Source organism: Anomaloglossus baeobatrachus, chromosome 2, assembly GCF_048569485.1.
Source record: "Anomaloglossus baeobatrachus isolate aAnoBae1 chromosome 2, aAnoBae1.hap1, whole genome shotgun sequence".
Lineage (NCBI taxonomy): Eukaryota > Metazoa > Chordata > Amphibia > Anura > Aromobatidae > Anomaloglossus > Anomaloglossus baeobatrachus.
This window is the reverse complement of record NC_134354.1, coordinates 2523388-2543778: the sequence shown is the minus strand read 5'-3', so window position 1 is coordinate 2543778 and position 20391 is coordinate 2523388. Positions and strand designations below refer to the sequence as shown.

General features: G+C 54.9%; 1 protein-coding gene across 1 annotated transcript; it reads left to right on the top strand.

Moving 5' to 3' along the window:
• The first annotated feature begins 1318 nt into the window (after window positions 1–1318).
• Window positions 1319–9464, top strand: TIMMDC1 (translocase of inner mitochondrial membrane domain containing 1). The gene is made up of 6 exons (XM_075332743.1): window positions 1319–1486; window positions 1569–1657; window positions 1779–1846; window positions 2195–2273; window positions 8997–9107; window positions 9180–9464. Exons 1-6 carry the CDS (start codon window positions 1379–1381, stop codon window positions 9319–9321), a joined length of 597 nt encoding a protein of 198 aa, XP_075188858.1. The 5' UTR covers window positions 1319–1378; the 3' UTR covers window positions 9322–9464.
• The last annotated feature ends 10927 nt before the right edge of the window (window positions 9465–20391 follow it).

Below are 20391 nucleotides of genomic sequence, written 5' to 3'. Positions count from 1 at the left end.
CCCTTTTCTTTTTTCTGCCTCTCCCAGTTTCCCCCCACCCATAGTTACTGCCTGTCTCCAGTTTCCATCTCTCTCAGTTGCCCCCGCCCATGGTTCCCGGTCCTTCTCCATTTTCCTCCTTTCGCAGTTGCCCCCCGCCCATGGTTCCTGGTCCTTCTTCAGTTTCCACCTTTTCCGGTTATCCTTCATCCATGGTTCCCGGCCCTTCACCAGTTTCCACCACTCCCGGTTACCCTTCGTCCATGGTTCCTGCCTTTCTCCAGTTTCCACTTCTCCCGATTACCCTTCGTCCATGGTACCTGCCCCTTCTCCAGTTTACATCTCTCTCATTTGCTCCCGCCCACAGTTCCCGCCCCTTCTCCAGTTTCCGCCTCTCCAGTTGTTCTCGCCCATGGTTCCTGTCCCCTCCTCTGGTCCACCTCTCCCAGTTTCCCCTCCCATGGTTCCTGCACCCTCAGTTTTCACTTCTCCCGGTTACCCTTCGCCCATGGTTCCTACCCTTCTTTAGTTTCCACCTGTCTCGGTTACCCTTCGCCCATGGTTCCTTCCCCTTCTCCAGTTTCCACCTCTCCCGGTTACCCTTCGCCCATGGTTCCTAGCCCTTCTCCATTTTCCGCCTCTCCCGGTTACCCTTCGTCCATGGTTCCTGCCCTTCTCCATTTTCTGCATCTCCCGGTTACCCTTTGCCCATGGTTCCCGCCCCTTCTTCACTTTCCACCTCTCTCGGTTACCCTTCGCCCATGGTTCCTACCCTTCTCCAGTTTCCACCTCTCCCGGTTACCCTTCGCCCATGGTTCCTACCCTTCTCCAGTTTCCTTTTCTCCCGGTTACCCTTCGCCCATGGTTCCTACCCTTCTCCAGTTCTCCTTTTCTCCCAGTTACCCTTCGCCCATGGTTCCTACCCTTCTGCAGTTTCCACCTCTCCCAGTTACGCTTCGCCCATGGTTCCTACCCTTCTTCAGTTTCCACCTCTCTTGGTTACCCTTCGCCCATGGTTCCTACCCTTCTCCAGTTTCCACCTCTCCCAGTTACCCTTCGTCCATGATTCCTACCCTTCTCCAGTTTCCACCTCTCTCTGTTACCCTTCGCCCATGGTTCCTGCCCTTCTCCAGTTTCCACCTCTCTCTGTTACCCTTCGCCCATGGTTCCCGACCCTTCTCCAGTTTCCACCTCTCTGTTACCCTTCGCCCATGGTTCCCGACCCTTCTCCAGTTTCCGCCTCTCCCAGTTGCCGCCGCCTACGGTTTCCGGTCCTACTACATTTTCCGCCTCTCCCAGTTGCCCCGCCCACGGTTTCAGGCTCTGGCGGTTTTCTTGCAGTGAGCGCGGTGAGTTCTCGGAGGAGGCGGGCTTCATTGTGAAGAGCGCGTTGACCGGGATGATGATCGGCATGGTGTATGGCGGTGTTCCAGCAGCCCGCTTCAGCCGGGAGCAGTTTATAAAGCACAGCCAGGCGGAGGTTTACCGTCACCGGATTGAGGCTGTGGTGAGGATGATGGGGTTAGATGACGGTGTGTTTTTTTGGTGGCTCACCCCATCACATGACCACGTTTCTGTGTCTCCCGCAGAGGTCGGTACATAATGCTGCCATCCGGAGCTTTCTACGGTACGGATTCCGTTGGGGGTGGAGAGTTGCAGCTTTTGTTAGCATCTTTAAGTAAGTGCCCCCCCCCATACTTATCCCCAGAGTTATGTCTGTGTGGCCGAGCTTCTCCTGATGTCCCATCACCTCCCCCACATCTGGCCCTCACTAACCAGCAATGCCCTGTGCTCCACAGCTGCGTCAGCGCCGGAATGGCCGCGTACAGAGACAAAGTGGTGGTCAGCAACTTCGCTGCAGCCGGAGGTGAGGAGGAGAGGGTGGTCTGCGAGGATGAGACATATGAGACTGTGGTCCGTGTGCCCCCTGAAACGCGTGAGGGAGTCGGTCCAGTCTGCCCCCTGAGATGTGTGAGGGAGTGGCTCCCTGTGCCCTCCGATTTGCGTGTCCCCAATTGAGGGAGGTCTGCGCAGCGGTGTGCAGGGGCGGACTGCGCAGCGGTGTGCAGGGGCGGGTCGGTGGGCGGTCCGTGCAGCTGTGTGTGGGCGATTCAGTGGGTGTTCTGCGTGTGTGTAGTATGTATGAGTGAATGCTGTGTGGTGCCAGTATCAGCAGCGGGTGCGCACAATGTGACTCTTTCTATCCCATTCTCAGCTGTCACAGGTGGAATATTCAGGTTGAACCTGGGGCTTCGGGGTCTGGTTGGAGGATCGGTCATTGGGGCGTTACTTGGGTGAGTGATGTTCCTACAGCAGCTCTTCATATTAGTTCAGGGCCCGGTCATTGGGGCTTTCTCGGGGTGGATGGCATTTCTACGGCAGCTCTCCATATTAGATCAGGGCCTGGTCATTGGGGCTTTCTTGGGGTGGATGGCACATCTACGGCAGCTCTCCATATTAGATCATGGCCCGGTCATTGGGGCTTTCTCGGGGTGGATGGCTCTTCTACGGCAGCTCTCCATATTAGTTCAGGGCCCGGTCATTGGGGCTTTCTCGGGGTGGATGTCTCTTCTACGTTACCTCTCCATATTAGTTCAGGGCCCGGTCATTGGGGATTTCTCGGGGTGGATGGCTCTTCTATGGCAGCTCTCCATATTAGTTCAGGGCCTGGTCATTGGGGCTTTCTCGGGGTGGATGGCTCTTCTACAGCAGCTCTCCATATTAGTTCAGGGCCCGGTCATTGGGGCTGTCTCGGGGTGGATGGCATTTCTACAGCAGCTCTCCATATTAGTTCAGGGCCCGGTCATTGGGGCTTTCTCGGGGTGGATGGCTCTTCTTATGGCAGCTCTCCATATTAGTTCAGGGCCCGGTCATTGGGGCTTTCTTGGGGTGGATGACTCTTCTACAGCAGCTCTCCATATTAGTTCAGGGCCTGGTCATTGGGGCTTTCTCGGGGTGGATGGCTCTTCTACAGCAGCTCTCCATATTAGTTCAGGGCCTGGTCATTGGGGCTTTCTCGGGGTGGATGGCACTTCTACGGCAGCTCTCCATATTAGTTCAGGGCTCGGTCATTGGGGCTTTCTCGGGGTGGATGGCTCTTCTATGGCAGCTCTCCATATTAGTTCAGGGCCCAGTCATTGGGGCTTTCTCGGGGTGGATGGCTCTTCTATGACAGCTCTCCATATTAGTTCAGGGCCCTTGCATTGGGGCTTTCTCGGGGTGGATGGCTCTTCTACGGCAGCTCTCCATATTAGTTCAGGGCCCGGTCATTGGGGCTTTCTCGGGGTGGATGGCATTTCTACGGCAGCTCTCCATATTGGATCATGGCCCGGTCATTGGGGCTTTCTCGGGGTGGATGGCTCTTCTATGACAGCTCTCCATATTAGTTCAGGGCCCTTGCATTGGGGCTTTCTCGGGGTGGATGGCTCTTCTACGGCAGCTCTCCATATTAGTTCAGGGCCTGGTCATTGGGGCTTTCTCGGGGTGGATGGATCTTCTACGGCAGCTCTCCATATTGGATCATGGCCCGGTCATTGGGGCTTTCTCGGGGTGGATGGATCTTCTATGGCAGCTCTCCATATTAGATCAGGGCCCGGTCATTGGGGCTTTCTCGGGGTGGATGGATCTTCTACAGCAGCTCTCCATATTAGATCAGGGCCCGGTCATTGGGGCTTTCTCGGGGGTGGATGGCTCTTCTACGGCAGCTCTCCATATTAGATCAGGGCCCGGTCATTGGGGCTTTCTCGGGGTGGATGGCTCTTCTACGGCAGCTCTCCATATTAGATCATGGCCCGGTCATTGGGGCTTTCTCGGGGTGGATGGCATTTCTACGGCAGCTCTCCATATTAGTTCAGGGCCTGGTCATTGGGGCTTTCTTGGGGTGGATGGCTCTTCTATGACAGCTCTCCATATTAGTTCAGGGGGCCCGGTCATTGGGGCTTTCTTGGGGTGGATGGCTCTTCTATGACAGCTCTCCATATTAGTTCAGGGCCCGGTCATTGGGGCTTTCTCGGGGTGGATGGCTCTTCTACGGCAGCTCTCCATATTAGATCAGGGCCCGGTCATTGGGGCTTCTCGGGGTGGATGGCTCTTCTACGTTACCTCTCCATATTAGTTCAGGGCCCTGTCATTGGGGGCTTTCTCGGGGTGGATGGCTCTTCTACGGCAGCTCTCCATATTAGTTCAGGGCCCTGTCATTGGGGCTTTCTCGGGGTGGATGGCTCTTCTACGGCAGCTCTCCATATTAGTTCAGGGCCCGGTCATTGGGGCTTTCTCGGGGTGGATGGCATTTCTATGGCAGCTCTCCATATTAGATCAGGGCCCGGTCATTGGGGCTTTCTCGGAGTGGATGGCATTTCTATGGCAGCTCTCCATATTAGTTCAGGGCCTGGTCATTGGGGCTTTCTCGGGGTGGATGGATCTTCTACGGCAGCTCTCCATATTGGATCATGGCCCGGTCATTGGGGCTTTCTCGGGGTGGATGGATCTTCTACAGCAGCTCTCCATATTAGATCAGGGCTCGGTCATTGGGGCTTTCTCGGGGTGGATGGCACTTCTACGGCAGCTCTCCATATTAGTTCAGGGCTCGGTCATTGGGGCTTTCTCGGGGTGGATGGCATTTCTACGGCAGCTCTCCATATTAGTTCAGGGCCTGGTCATTGGGGCTTTCTCGGAGTGGATGGCTCTTCTATGGCAGCTCTCCATATTAGTTCAGGGCTCGGTCATTGGGGCTTTCTTGGGGTGGATGGCATTTCTATGGCAGCTCTCCATATTAGTTCAGGGCCCGGTCATTGGGGCTTTCTCGGGGTGGGTGGCTCTTCTACGGCAGCTCTCCATATTAGTTCAGGGCCCGGTCATTGGGGCTTTCTTGGGGTGGATGGCTCTTCTATGGCAGCTCTCCATATTAGTTCAGGGCCTGGTCATTGGGGCTTTCTCGGGGTGGATGGCTCTTCTATGGCAGCTCTCCATATTAGTTCAGGGCCCGGTCATTGGGGCTTTCTCGGGGTGGATGGCCCTTCTACGGCAGCTCTCCATATTAGTTCAGGGCCCTGTCATTGGGGCTTTCTTGGGGTGGATGGCTCTTCTATGGCAGCTCTCCATATTAGATCAGGGCCCGGTCATTGGGGCTTTCTCGGGGTGGATGGCTCTTCTATGGCAGCTCTCCATATTAGTTCAGGGCCTGGTCATTGGGGCTTTCTCGGGGTGGATGGCTCTTCTACGGCAGCTCTCCATATTAGTTCAGGGCTCGGTCATTGGGGCTGTCTCGGGGTGGATGGCACTTCTACGGCAGCTCTCCATATTAGTTCAGGGCTCGGTCATTGGGGCTTTCTCGGGGTGGATGGCATTTCTACGGCAGCTCTCCATATTAGTTCAGGGCCTGGTCATTGGGGCTTTCTTGGGGTGGATGTCTCTTCTACGTTACCTCTCCATATTAGTTCAGGGCCCGGTCATTGGGGCTTTCTTGGGGTGGATGGCTCTTCTACGGCAGCTCTCCATATTAGTTCAGGGCTCGGTCATTGGGGCTTTCTCGGGGTGGATGACTCTTCTACAGCAGCTCTCCATATTAGTTCAGGGCCCGGTCATTGGGGCTTTCTCAGGGTGGATGGCTCTTCTACGGCAGCTCTCCATATTAGTTCAGGGCTCGGTCATTGGGGCTTTCTCGGGGTAGATGGCATTTCTACGGCAGCTCTCCATATTAGTTCAGGGCCTGGTCATTGGGGCTTTCTCGGGGTGGATGGCATTTCTACGGCAGCTCTCCATATTAGTTCAGGGCCCGGTCATTGGGGCTTTCTCGGGGTGGATGGCTCTTCTACGGCAGCTCTCCATATTAGTTCAGGGCCTGGTCATTGGGGCTTTCTCGGGGTGGATGGCACTTCTATGGCAGCTCTCCATATTAGTTCAGGGCCTGGTCATTGGGGCTTTCTCGGGGTGGATGGCTCTTCTACGGCAGCTCTCCATATTAGTTCAGGGCCCGGTCATTGGGGCTTTCTCGGGGTGGATGGCTCTTCTACGGCAGCTCTCCATATTAGTTCAGGGCCTGGTCATTGGGGCTTTCTCGGGGTAGATGGCATTTCTACGGCAGCTCTCCATATCAGATCAGGGCCTGGTCATTGGGGCTTTCTTGGGGTGGATGGCAGTTCTACGGCAGCTCTCCATATTAGTTCAAGGCCTGGTCATTGGGGCTTTCTCGGGGTGGATGGCTCTTCTACGGCAGCTCTCCATATTAGATCAGGGCCCGGTCATTGGGGCTTTCTCGGGGTGGATGGCTCTTCTACGTTACCTCTCCATATTAGTTCAGGGCCCTGTCATTGGGGCTTTCTCGGGGTGGATGGCTCTTCTATGACAGCTCTCCATATTAGTTCAGGGCCCATGCATTGGGGCTTTCTCGGGGTGGATGGCTCTTCTATGACAGCTCTCCATATTAGTTCAGGGCCTGGTCATTGGGGCTTTCTCGGGGTGGATGGCTCTTCTACGGCAGCTCTCCATATTAGTTCAGGGCCCGGTCATTGGGGCTTTCTTGGGGTGGATGGCTCTTCTATGGCAGCTCTCCATATTAGTTCAGGGCCTGGTCATTGGGGCTTTCTCGGGGTGGATGGCTCTTCTATGGCAGCTCTCCATATTAGTTCAGGGCTTTGTCATTGGGGCTTTCTCGGGGTGGATGTCTCTTCTACGTTACCTCTCCATATTAGTTCAGGGCCCGGTCATTGGGGCTTTCTCGGGGTGGATGGCTCTTCTATGGCAGCTCTCCATATTAGTTCAGGGCCCGGTCATTGGGGCTTTCTCGGGGTGGATGGCTCTTCTATGGCAGCTCTCCATATTAGTTCAGGGCCTGGTCATTGGGGCTTTCTCGGGGTGGATGGCTCTTCTACAGCAGCTCTCCATATTAGTTCAGGGCCCGGTCATTGGGGCTGTCTCGGGGTGGATGGCTCTTCTACAGCAGCTCTCCATATTAGTTCAGGGCCCGGTCATTGAGGCTTTCTCGGGGTGGATGGCTCTTCTATGGCAGCTCTCCATATTAGTTCAGGGCCCGGTCATTGGGGCTTTCTCGGGGTGGATGGCTCTTCTACAGCAGCTCTCCATATTAGTTCAGGGCTCGGTCATTGGGGCTTTCTCGGGGTGGATGGCTCTTCTACGGCAGCTCTCCATATTAGTTCAGGGCCTGGTCATTGGGGCTTTCTCGGGGTGGATGACTCTTCTACGGCAGCTCTCCATATTAGATCAGGGCCTGGTCATTGGGGCTTTCTCGGGGTGGATGGATCTTCTACAGCAGCTCTCCATATTAGTTCAGGGCCCGGTCATTGGGGCTTTCTCGGGGTGGATGGCTCTTCTATGACAGCTCTCCATATTAGTTCAGGGCCTGGTCATTGGGGCTTTCTCGGGGTGGATGGCTCTTCTACGGCAGCTCTCCATATTAGTTCAGGGCCCGGTCATTGGGGCTTTCTTGGGGTGGATGGCTCTTCTATGGCAGCTCTCCATATTAGTTCAGGGCCTGGTCATTGGGGCTTTCTCGGGGTGGATGGCTCTTCTATGGCAGCTCTCCATATTAGTTCAGGGCTTTGTCATTGGGGCTTTCTCGGGGTGGATGTCTCTTCTACGTTACCTCTCCATATTAGTTCAGGGCCCGGTCATTGGGGCTTTCTCGGGGTGGATGGCTCTTCTATGGCAGCTCTCCATATTAGTTCAGGGCCCGGTCATTGGGGCTTTCTCGGGGTGGATGGCTCTTCTATGGCAGCTCTCCATATTAGTTCAGGGCCTGGTCATTGGGGCTTTCTCGGGGTGGATGGCTCTTCTATGGCAGCTCTCCATATTAGTTCAGGGCCTGGTCATTGGGGCTTTCTCGGGGTGGATGGCTCTTCTACAGCAGCTCTCCATATTAGTTCAGGGCCCGGTCATTGGGGCTGTCTCGGGGTGGATGGCTCTTCTACAGCAGCTCTCCATATTAGTTCAGGGCCCGGTCATTGAGGCTTTCTCGGGGTGGATGGCTCTTCTATGGCAGCTCTCCATATTAGTTCAGGGCCCGGTCATTGGGGCTTTCTCGGGGTGGATGGCTCTTCTACAGCAGCTCTCCATATTAGTTCAGGGCTCGGTCATTGGGGCTTTCTCGGGGTGGATGGCTCTTCTACGGCAGCTCTCCATATTAGTTCAGGGCCTGGTCATTGGGGCTTTCTCGGGGTGGATGACTCTTCTACGGCAGCTCTCCATATTAGTTTAGGGGCCCGGTCATTGGGGCTTTCTCGGGGTGGATGGCTCTTCTACAGCAGCTCTCCATATTAGTTCAGGGCCCGGTCATTGGGGCTTTCTCGGGGTGGATGGCTCTTCTACAGCAGCTCTCCATATTAGTTCAGGGCCCGGTCATTGGGGCTTTCTCGGGGTGGATGACTCTTCTACGGCAGCTCTCCATATTAGTTCAGGGCCCGGTCATTGGGGCTTTCTCGGGGTGGATGACTCTTCTACGGCAGCTCTCCATATTAGTTCAGGGCCTGGTCATTGGGGCTTTCTCGGGGTGGATGACTCTTCTACAGCAGCTCTCCATATTAGTTTAGGGCCTGGTCATTGGGGCTTTCTCGGGGTGGATGACTCTTCTACGGCAGCTCTCCATATTAGATCAGGGCCTGGTCATTGGGGCTTTCTCGGGGTGGATGGCTCTTCCACGGCAGCTCTCCATATTAGTTCAGGGCCCGGTTATTGGGGCTTTCTCGGGGTGGATGGCATTTCTACGGCAGCTCTCCATATTAGTTCAGGGCCTGGTCATTGGGGCTGTCTCGGGGTGGATGGCATTTCTACAGCAGCTCTCCATATTAGATCAGGACCCGGTCATTGGGGCTGTCTCGGGGTGGATGACTCTTCTACAGCAGCTCTCCATATTAGTTCAGGGCCTGGTCATTGGGGCTTTCTCGGGGTGGATGGCTGTTCTACGGCAGCTCTCCATATTAGTTTAGGGCCTGGTCATTGGGGCTTTCTCGGGGTGGATGGCACGTCTGTCGCAGCCTTTACATCGGTGGTCTCTCGCTCCTCAGGGTGCCCGCCGGAGCATTGATCTCTGGATTACAGACTCTCACCGGTGAGGATTTGATAGAGCGCAAGCGGCAGGAACGCCAGCGGCTACATGATCGCCAGCTGCAGGAATGGTGCGTATCTTGCACACCTGTGCACACATGGCGCTGAGGGTGGTGTCACGTGCCTGTCTGCTCTCTTCTCAGGGCCGAGCGGGTGGCATTCACTGACGTAATCGTGCAGGAGATTCGGGAAGCTGGCGAGGAGCCCACCGAGAAGGAAGTGGAGAAGATCAACCAGATATTACTGAGCAGTGAGGATGGGGGTTATACACGCACCACAGGGTGATGCCGAGGAGGATGGGAGTCATGTCGCTGTCTAGACTTTGCCGGATCGATGAAGAGATGGAGCCAGAGGCCGTGGGATCTGGACCGCGGTGCTCGCTGCTCACTACCTCCTTCCGGAGAGGACAATAAATATGTGTCAATGTCCCGGAGCGCCTCCTTGTGGTAACATTTCTTCATTGTCCTCCCCACCAGATTCTATGATTTGTGAAGGGTCCACATGGACTGTGTCCTCCAGGGGGTGTCATGGTGGGACATAGGATGATGGGAGTCTTCCTGCACCTCTCACACACATTTCATATGACTCCAGTTTTCGTTGCAGTGTCGGTGCCTCCTGTAGTCACAGTATTATTGGTACAGCTCCTTCATTGTGCACCCGCTGACTGTTTCCTCACAGTGGCTGTCAGTCGCTCCTGCTGGCAGCTGTGGACTGCTTCCTCGCAGTTGTAGTCTTTCCTTGTGCACCCTCTGACTGTTTCTTCACAGAGTCAGTCAGTCATTGCTCCTGCTGGCAGATGTTGACTGTTTCCTCAAAGTGCTAGTCAGTTATTCCTTTTGCACCAATTGAATATTTCCACACAGTGGCAGTCAGTCGTTCCTTGTGCACCCGCTGACTAATTCTTCACAGTGGCAGTCAGTTATCCCTCATGCACCCACTAACTGTTTCCTCACAGTGGCAGTCAGTCATCGCTCATGCACCTGCTGACTGTTTCCTTACAGTGGCAGTCAGTCATCGCTCATGCACCCGCTGACTGTTTCCTCACAGCGGCAGTCAGTCATCGCTCGTGCACCCGCTGACTGTTTCCTCACAGTGGCAGTCAGTTGTTCCTTGTGCACCCGGTGACTGTTTCCTCACAGCGGCAGTCAGTCATCGCTCATGCACCCGGTGACTGTTTCCTCACAGCGGCAGTCAGTCATCGCTCGTGCACCCGCTGACTGTTTCCTCACAGTGGCAGTCAGTTGTTCCTTGTGCACCCGGTGACTGTTTCCTCACAGTGGCAGTCAGTTATCGCTCGTGCACCTGCTGACTGTTTCCTCTCAGTGGCAGTCAGTTATTGCTCGTGCACCCGCTGACTGTTTCCTCACAGTGGCAGTCAGTTATTGCTCATGCACCTGCTGACTGTTTCCTCACAGTGGCAGTCAGTCATCGCTCGTGCACCCGCTGACTGTTTCCTCACAGTGGCAGTCAGTTATCGCTCGTGCACCTGCTGACTGTTTCCTCACAGTGGCAGTCAGTTATCGCTCGTGCACCCGCTGACTGTTTCCTCACAGTGGCAGTCAGTTATTGCTCGTGCACCCGCTGACTGTTTCCTCACAGTGGCAGTCAGTTATTGCTCGTGCACCCGCTGACTGTTTCCTCACAGTGGCAGTCAGTCATCGCTCGTGCACCCGCTGACTGTTTCCTCACAGTGGCAGTCAGTTATTGCTCGTGCACCCACTGACTGTTTCCTCACAGTGGCAGTCAGTTATCGCTCGTGCACCCGCTGACTGTTTCCTCACAGTGGCAGTTAGTCATCGCTCGTGCACCTACTGACTGTTTCCTCACAGTGGCAGTTAGTCATCGCTCGTGCACCCGTTGTTTCCTCACAGTGGCAGTCAGTTATCGCTCGTGCACCTGCTGACTGTTTCCTCACAGTGGCAGTCAGTTATTGCTCGTGCACCCGCTGACTGTTTCCTCACAGTGGCAGTCAGTCATCGCTCGTGCACCCGCTGACTGTTTCCTCACAGTGGCAGTCAGTCATCGCTCGTGCACCCGCTGACTGTTTCCTCACAGTGGCAGTCAGTCATCGCTCGTGCACCCGCTGACTGTTTCCTCACAGTGGCAGTCAGTCATCGCTCGTGCACCCGCTGACTGTTTCCTCACAGTGGCAGTTAATCGTTGCTCCTGCTGGTAGCTGTGGAGTCTGCCTTCCTGGGGCTTCCTGTGTATCTTCTTCCGAGCTGCACCAACCCTCTGGAACGCTCTATCCCAAGAAGTTAGGACAAATCACAACTTACTCAGCTTCAGATGCTCCCTAAAAACGCATCCTTTCAGGGCGGGGTATCACACTCCCTAGCCAAACTAAACTCACATAATCCCTCCATAACGTATCACAACATACCCCACGTCACACTCCACCGCACCCACGTGCGTCTCAAGGCTCGGGCCCACTAGTTCAGGAAGCCATTATCTATCCCCTATTTCCTGGAGGCGGCTGGATTATCATTGTATATAAGCCCCTGTACCTCGCCCCTCCCCCATCTCACTGTAGAGTGTAAGCTCTCACGAGCAGGGCTGCCTTCTTTTCCCTCTAATTAACGTATTTTCTATAACCGTTCCTTGTTTGTATATGATCCTCCTGAATTGTACAGCGCTGCGGAATATGTTAGCGCTATAGAAATAAAGATTATTATTATCCTGTGCCCCCTTGTGGACAGGAGCCATACTTCACCTTGGGATTGTGCCGCCATGTCTGGCAGTCACTGATCTCCGCTATAAGACGTGCAGATGGCAGCACGTGGCCGGCTGTATACAGAGAGAGGTCTAGTGAAGAGGCAGGATGGCGGCTGCCATGATCTGATAACGTGAGGGCGGAGCTCTGCCTACTGTGGGAGGAGCCACACCTACAATACACGCCCCGCCATGTGATGTCGCGTGTTATTACTACTAGTGGGGTGTAACTCATCACTAACCCCGACATCAGGGCTCAAGGCAGCACATCCGACCTGCAGGGGGCGCTGTAATAACGAAGTTTATATAGCGTTAACATATGCCGCAGCACTGTACAATAAACGGGGCGTGTACAGACAAATAACGCACAGGTCACCGGTTACAGGAGGAGTGAGGGTCCGGCTCGCTGCTTACAACCTGCGGGGAGATAGGGGGGCACAGGAGGCAGAACACGCTTGTAGTGTCCGGCCCACCGGTTACAGGAGGAGTGAGGGTCCGGCTCGCTGCTTACAACCTGCGGGGAGATAGGGGGGCACAGGAGGCAGAACACGCTTGTAGTGTCCGGCCCACCGGTTACAGGAGGACTGAGGGTCCGGCTCGCTGCTTACAACCTGCGGGGAGATAGGGGGGCACAGGAGGCAGAACACGCTTGTAGTGTCCGGCCCACCGGTTACAGGAGGAGTGAGGGTCCGGCTCGCTGCTTACAACCTGCGGAGAGATAGGGGGGCACAGGAGGCAGAACGCGCTTGTAGTGTCCGGCCCACCGGTTACAGGAGGACTGAGGGTCCGGCTCGCTGCTTACAACCTGCGGGGAGATAGGGGGGCACAGGAGGCAGAACGCGCTTGTAGTGTCCGGCCCACCGGTTACAGGAGGAGTGAGGGTCCGGCTCGCTGCTTACAACCTGCGGGGAGATAGGGGGGCACAGGAGGCAGAACACGCTTGTAGTGTCCGGCCCACCGGTTACAGGAGGACTGAGGGTCCGGCTCGCTGCTTACAACCTGCGGAGAGATAGGGGGGCACAGGAGGCAGAACGCGCTTGTAGTGTCCGGCCCACCGGTTACAGGAGGACTGAGGGTCCGGCTCGCTGCTTACAACCTGCGGGGAGATAGGGGGGCACAGGAGGCAGAACACGCTTGTAGTGTCCGGCCCACCGGTTACAGGAGGAGTGAGGGTCCGGCTCGCTGCTTACAACCTGCAGAGAGATAGGGGGGCACAGGAGGCAGAACGCGCTTGTAGTGTCCGGCCCACCGGTTACAGGAGGACTGAGGGTCCGGCTCGCTGCTTACAACCTGCGGGGAGATAGGGGGGCACAGGAGGCAGAACGCGCTTGTAGTGTCCGGCCCACCGGTTACAGGAGGAGTGAGGGTCCGGCTCGCTGCTTACAACCTGCGGAGAGATAGGGGGCCACCGGTGGCAGAACGCGCTTGTAGTGTCCGGCCCACCGGTTACAGGAGGAGTGAGGGTCCGGCTCGCTGCTTACAACCTGCGGGGAAATAGGGGGGCACAGGAGGCAGAACACGCTTGTAGTGTCCGGCCCACCGGTTACAGGAGGAGTGAGGGTCCGGCTCGCTGCTTACAACCTGCGGAGAGATAGGGGGGCACAGGAGGCAGAACGCGCTTGTAGTGTCCGGCCCACCGGTTACAGGAGGACTGAGGGTCCGGCTCGCTGCTTACAACCTGCGGGGAGATAGGGGGGCACAGGAGGCAGAACACGCTTGTAGTGTCCGGCCCACCAGTTACAGGAGGAGTGAGGGTACGGCTCGCTGCTTACAACCTGCGGAGAGATAGGGGGGCACCGGTGGCAGAACGCGCTTGTAGTGTCCGGCCCACCGGTTACAGGAGGAGTGAGGGTCCGGCTCGCTGCTTACAACCTGCGGGGAGATAGGGGGGCACAGGAGGCAGAACACGCTTGTAGTGTCTGGCCCACCGGTTACAGGAGGACTGAGGGTCCGGCTCGCTGCTTACAACCTGCGGGGAGATAGGGGGGCACCGGAGGCAGAACGCGCTTGTAGTGTCCGGCCCACCGGTTACAGGAGGAGTGAGGGTCCGGCTCGCTGCTTACAACCTGCGGAGAGATAGGGGGGCACAGGAGGCAGAACGCGCTTGTAGTGTCCGGCCCACCGGTTACAGGAGGAGTGAGGGTCCGGCTCGCTGCTTACAACCTGCGGGGAGATAGGGGGGCACCGGAGGCAGAACGCGCTTGTAGTGTCCGGCCCACCGGTTACAGGAGGACTGAGGGTCCGGCTCGCTGATTACAACCTGCGGGGAGATAGGGGGGCACAGGGGCAGAACACGCTTGTAGTGTCCGGCCCGGCCATCATCATGATAAATAAGGGTCTTCATATGAAGCTGCAGGGTCCGGTCATCAGACAGTAACTGAATAAAGACACGTACCTGCTACTGGCCGTACGGAGGTCGTGAGGACAGAAATAGGAGGGAGAAGGTTATGAATAGCATTTACCAGGCGGGGGAGGGGGAGGTTAGAGGAGATGATAAGCTTGTCTGAAGAGACGTGTTTATAACACATGCATAAAAACATGGGGGCTGGATATTAGTCACATCGTTTAGGGGAGTGCATTCCAGAAAACTAGTGCAGCACGACAGAAGTCCTGGTGACAAGAGGTGTGAGGTTCGGATTATGGAGGATGTTAGTCTAAGATCATTTACAGAAAGGAGAGGACGGGTAGGTGATAGATAAAGATGAGGAGGAGATGTAGGGAGGTGCAGAACTGTGGAGAGGATGGGTAGGTGATAGATAAAGATGAGGAGGAGATGTAGGGTGGTGCAGAACTGTGGAGAGGATGGGTAGGTGATGGACAGATGAGATGTAGGGGGAGCAGCACTGGGGAGAGGATGGGTAGGTGATGGACAGATGAGATGTAGGGGGGTGCAGAACTGTGGAGAGGACGGGTAGGTGATGGACAGATGAGATGTAGGGGGGTGCAGAACTGTGGAGAGGATGGGTAGATGATAAACAGATGAGATGTAGGGGCTGCAGCACTGTGGAGAGGACGGGTAGGTGATGGACAGAGATGAGGGAGGAGACAGTGATGGAGAACTGTGGAGAGGACAGGTAGGTGATGGACAGATGAGATGTAGGGGGTGCAGCACTGTGGAGAGGACGGGTAGGTGATGGACAGATGAGATGTAGAGGGGGGTGCAGAACTGTGGAGAGGACGGGTAGGTGATGGACAGATGAGATGTAGGGGGTGCAGCACTGTGGAGAGGATGGGTAGGTGATAGATAAAGATGAGGAGGAGATGTAGGGTGGTGCAGAACTGTGGAGAGGACGGGTAGATGATGGACAGAGATTAGGGAGGAGACAGTGATGCAGAACTGTGGAGAGGACAGGTAGGTGATGGACAGATGAGATGTAGGGGGGGTGTAGAACTGTGGAGAGGACGGGTAGGTGATGGACAGATGAGATGTAGGGGTGCAGCACTGTGGACAGGATGGGTAGATGATAAACAGATGAGATGTAGGGGCTGCAGAACTGTGGAGAGGACGGGTAGGTGATGGACAGATGAGATGTAGGGAGGGTGCAGAACTGTGGAGAGGACGGGTAGGTGATGGACAGATGAGATGTGGGGGGGTGCAGAACTGTGGAGAGGACGGGTAGGTGATGGACAGATGAGATGTAGGGGGTGCAGCACTGTGGAGAGGATGGGTAGGTGATGGACAGATGAGATGTAGGGGGGGTGCAGAACTGTGGAGAGGACGGGTAGGTGATGGACAGAGATGAGCAGGAGATATACGGGGGGTGCAGAACTGTGGAGAGGACGGGTAGGTTATAGACAGATGAGGAGATGTAGGAGGGTGCAGAACTGTGCAGAACTTTGTGATTATAAACAGATGAGGAGATGTAGGGCGGGGAAGAACTGTGGAGTGATTGTGTAGGTGATAGACAGAGATGACGATGGAGATGTAGGGAGTGCAGAGCTTTGTGGTGACAGACGAAGATGAGCAGGAGATGTAGGGTGGTGCAGCACTGTGGAGAGGACAGATAGGTGATGGACAGAGATGAGCAGGAGATGTAGGGTGGTGCAGCACTGTGGAGAGGACAGATAGGTGATGGACAGAGATGAGCAGGAGATGTAGGGAGTGCAGAGCTGTGGAGAGGACAGGTAGATGATAGACAGAGATGAGGGATGAGATATATGGGGGTGCAGAGCTGTGGAGAGGACAGGTAGATGATAGACAGAGATGAGGGATGAGATATATGGGGGTGCAGAGCTGTGGAGAGGACAGGTAGGTGATGGACAGAGATGAGCAGGAGATGTAGGGCGGTGCAGCACTGTGGAGAGGACAGGTAGGTGATAGACAGAGATGAGCAGGAGATGTAGGGTGGTGCAGCACTGTGGAGAGGACACATAGGTGATGGACAGAGATGAGCAGGAGATGTAGGGAGTGCAGAGCTGTGGAGAGGACAGGTAGGTGATGGACAGAGATGAGCAGGAGATGTAGGGTGGTGCAGAACTGTGGAGAGGACAGGTAGGTGATGGACAGAGATGAGGGATGAGATATATGGAGGTGCAGAACTGTGGAGAGGACAGATAGGTGATGGACAGAGATGAGCAGGAGATGTAGGGCGGTGCAGCACTGTGGAGAGGACACATAGGTGATGGACAGAGATGAGCAGGAGATGTAGGGAGTGCAGAACTGTGGAGAGGACAGGTAGGTGATAGACAGAGATGAGGGATGAGATATATGGGGGTGCAGAGCTGTGGAGAGGACAGGTAGATGATAGACAGAGATGAGGGATGAGATATATGGTGGTGCAGCACTGTGCAGAGGACAGGTAGGTGATAGACAGAGATGAGCGAGGAGATGTAGGGCGGTGCAGAACTGTGGAGAGGACAGGTAGGTGATAGAGATGAGATAGGAGCTGTAGGTTGATGCAGAACTGTGGAGAGGACAGGTAGGTGATAGAGATGAGAGAGGAGATGTAGGGTGGTGCAGAACTGTGGAGAGGACAGGTAGGTGATAGAGATGAGAGAGGAGATGTAGGGCGGTGCAGAACTGTGGAGAGGACAGGTAGGTGATAGAGATGAGAGAGGAGATGTAGGGCGGTGCAGAACTGTGGAGAGGACAGGTAGGTGATAGAGATGAGAGAGGAGATGTAGGGCGGTGCAGAACTGTGGAGAGGACAGGTAGGTGATAGAGATGAGATAGGAGCTGTAGGTTGATGCAGAACTGTGGAGAGGACAGGTAGGTGATAGAGATGAGAGAGGAGATGTAGGGTGGTGCAGAACTGTGGAGAGGACAGGTAGGTGATAGAGATGAGAGAGGAGATGTAGGGCGGTGCAGAACTGTGGAGAGGACAGGTAGGTGATAGAGATGAGAGAGGAGATGTAGGGCGGTGCAGAACTGTGGAGAGGACAGGTAGGATGATAGAGATGAGCGAGGAGATGTAGGGCGGTGCAGAACTGTGGAGCGCTTTGTGGGTGAGAGATACAAGTTTGTAATGCATTCTGCAGCTGATGGGTAACCAGTGCAGTGACTGGCACAAGGTGGAGGCGTCAGTGAAGCAGCTGGACAGAAATACGACCCTGGCTGGCGGCCACATTCAGGATGGATTGGAGAGGAGAAAGTTTGGTTCTAACCAATCAGTAGAGAGCTGCAGCTACAGATGAGCGTGAATAAGAGCGACAGTTGGGTTTTTGCAGTTACAGGTATACCCCTTCCCTGCTGGGCGAGGTTATCAGGATGACCCTCTCGTCATGCTTGGCGCACAGTGGCTGTACCCCGTGGTCACTGTGGCCTGCTGTTGTGTTCTGCAGGTCTGGTTAGAGCGGGGTGGGGACGTTCTGTAATGGAATAATCTCAGTCTTACAACACAAATCTCATTTATTAACACTGTGAATCAGAGTACAAGCTCGCCAGTCAGCAGCGCCATTTATACACCCCGTACCACAATGTCCTACTGGAGCCGTGATTACCCCTCTGCTAAAGATCACTGTCGTCCTACTAATGTGTCCTCTAAGTCCTCCATCAGCCGGTGTGTCCTTCCTGACCACTGTGCTATTCACATTGGTCGGCATGTCCCTCACGCTTACCGTGCCACCTACATTGGTCAGCAAGTCCCTCATGCTTACCATTCCCCTACATTGGTCAGCACTTCCTTTAGGCTCACCATGCCCTCTACATCCTCCATCAGCCGGTGCGTCCTTCCTGACTGCTGTGCCATTTACATTGGTCGGCACGTCCCTCACGCTTACCGTGCCACCTACATTGGTCAGCAAGTCCCTCATGCTTACTACATTGGTCCCTACATTGGTCAGCACTTCCTTTAGGCTCACCATGCCCTCTACATCCTCCATCAGCCGGTGCGTCCTTCCTGACTGCTGTGCCATTTACATTGGTCGGCACGTCCCTCATGCTTTCTGTGCCCCCTACATTGGTCAGCAAGTCCCTCATGCTTACTACATTGGTCCCTACATTGGTCAGCACTTCCTTTAGGCTCACCATGCCCTCTACATCCTCCATCAGCCGGTGTGTCCTTCCTGACTGTTGTGCCATTTACATTGGTCGGCACGTCCCTCATGCTTTCTGTGCCCCCTACATTGGTCAAGCATTCTTCATGCTCACCATGCCATTTATTTTGGTTGACATTTCCTTCATGTTCACCATGCCCTCTACATCCTCCATCAGCCGGTGTGTCCTTCCTGACTGTTGTGCCATTTACATTGGTCGGCACGTCCCTCATGCTTTCTGTGCCCCCTACATTGGTCAAGCATTCTTCATGCTCACCATGCCATTTATTTTGGTTGACATTTCCTTCATGTTCACCATGCCCTCTACATCCTCCATCAGCCGGTGTGTCCTTCCTGACTGTTGTGCCATTTACATTGGTCGGCACGTCCCTCATGCTTTCTGTGCCCCCTACATTGGTCAAGCATTCTTCATGCTCACCATGCCATTTATTTTGGTTGACATTTCCTTCATGTTCACCATGCCCACTACATCCTCCATCAGCCGGTGCGTCCTTCCTGACCCATGTGCCATTTACATTGATCGCTGTGTCTCATGCTTACTGTGCCTTCTACATTGTTCAGCGCGTCCCTCATGCTCACCGTGCCCTCTACATTGATCACCCCATCTTTGCTGACCGCTGTGCCCTCTACATTGGTCGGGTGTTCTTCATGCTCACCGTGCCTTCTACATTGGTCTCCCCTCCTGCTCGCTGTGCACTCTACATTGATCAACACATCTATGCTGACGACTGTGCCCTTTATATTGTGTGTGTCCTTGCTGACCAACTTGCCGTCTACATTGGTTGGTGCGGCATTCATGCTTGCCGAGTTGCCGTCTACATTGGTTGGTGCGGCTTTCATGCTCCCTGTGCCCTCTACATTGATCGGTGCGGCCTTTATGCTCGCTGTGCCCTCTACATCCTCCATAAGGTGGTGCGTTCTTCCTGACTGCTGTGCCCCCTACATTGGTTGGCGCATCCTTCATGCTCACTGTACCCTCTACATTGATCAGGCATCCTTCATGCTCGCCGTGCCGTTTACATTGGTAAGCGCACCCCTCTTACTCACTCTGCACTCTACATTGATTGGGTGTCCTTCATGCTCGCCATGCTCTCTACATTGATCGGTGCGTTTCATGGTCGCCATGCCCTCTACATTGATCAGTGTGTTTCATGCTCGCCATGCCCTCTACATTGATCGGTGCGTTTCATGGTCGCCATGCCCTCTACATTGATCAGTGCGTTTCATGCTCGCCATGCCCTCTACATTGATCGGTGCGTTTCATGGTCGCCATGCCCTCTACATTGATCGGTGCGTTTCATGGTCGCCATGCCCTCTACATTGATCGGTGTGTTTCATGGTCGCCATGCCCTCTACATTGATCAGTGCGTTTCATGCTCGCCACGCCCTCTACATTGATCGGTGCGTTTCATGCTCGCCATGCCCTCTACATTGATCGGTGCGTTTCATGGTCGCCATGCCCTCTACATTGATCGGTGCGTTTCATGCTCGCCATGCCCTCTACATTGATCGGTGCGTTTCATGGTCGCCATGCCCTCTACATTGATCAGTGCGTTTCATGCTCGCCATGCCCTCTACATTGATCGGTGCGTTTCATGGTCGCCATGCCCTCTACATTGATCGGTGCGTTTCATGCTCGCCATGCCCTCTACATTGATCGGTGCGTTTCATGCTCGCCATGCCCTCTACATTGATCGGTGCGTTTCATGGTCGCCATGCCCTCTACATTGATCAGTGCGTTTCATGCTCGCCATGCCCTCTACATTGATCGGTGCGTTTCATGGTCACCATGCCCTCTACATTGATCGGTGCGTTTCATGCTCGCCATGCCCTCTACATTGATCGGTGCGTTTCATGGTCACCATGCCCTCTACATTGATCGGTGCGTTTCATGGTCACCATGCCCTCTACATTGATCGGTGCGTTTCATGGTCGCCATGCCCTCTACATTGGTCGTTCGTTTCATGCTCGCCATGCCCTCTACATTGATCAGTGCGTTTCATGGTCGCCATGCCCTCTACATTGATCGGTGCATTTCATGGTCGCCATGCCCTCTACATTGGTCGTTCGTTTCATGCTCGCCATGCCCTCTACATTGATCAGTGCGTTTCATGCTCGACATGCCCTCTACATTGATCAGTGCGTTTC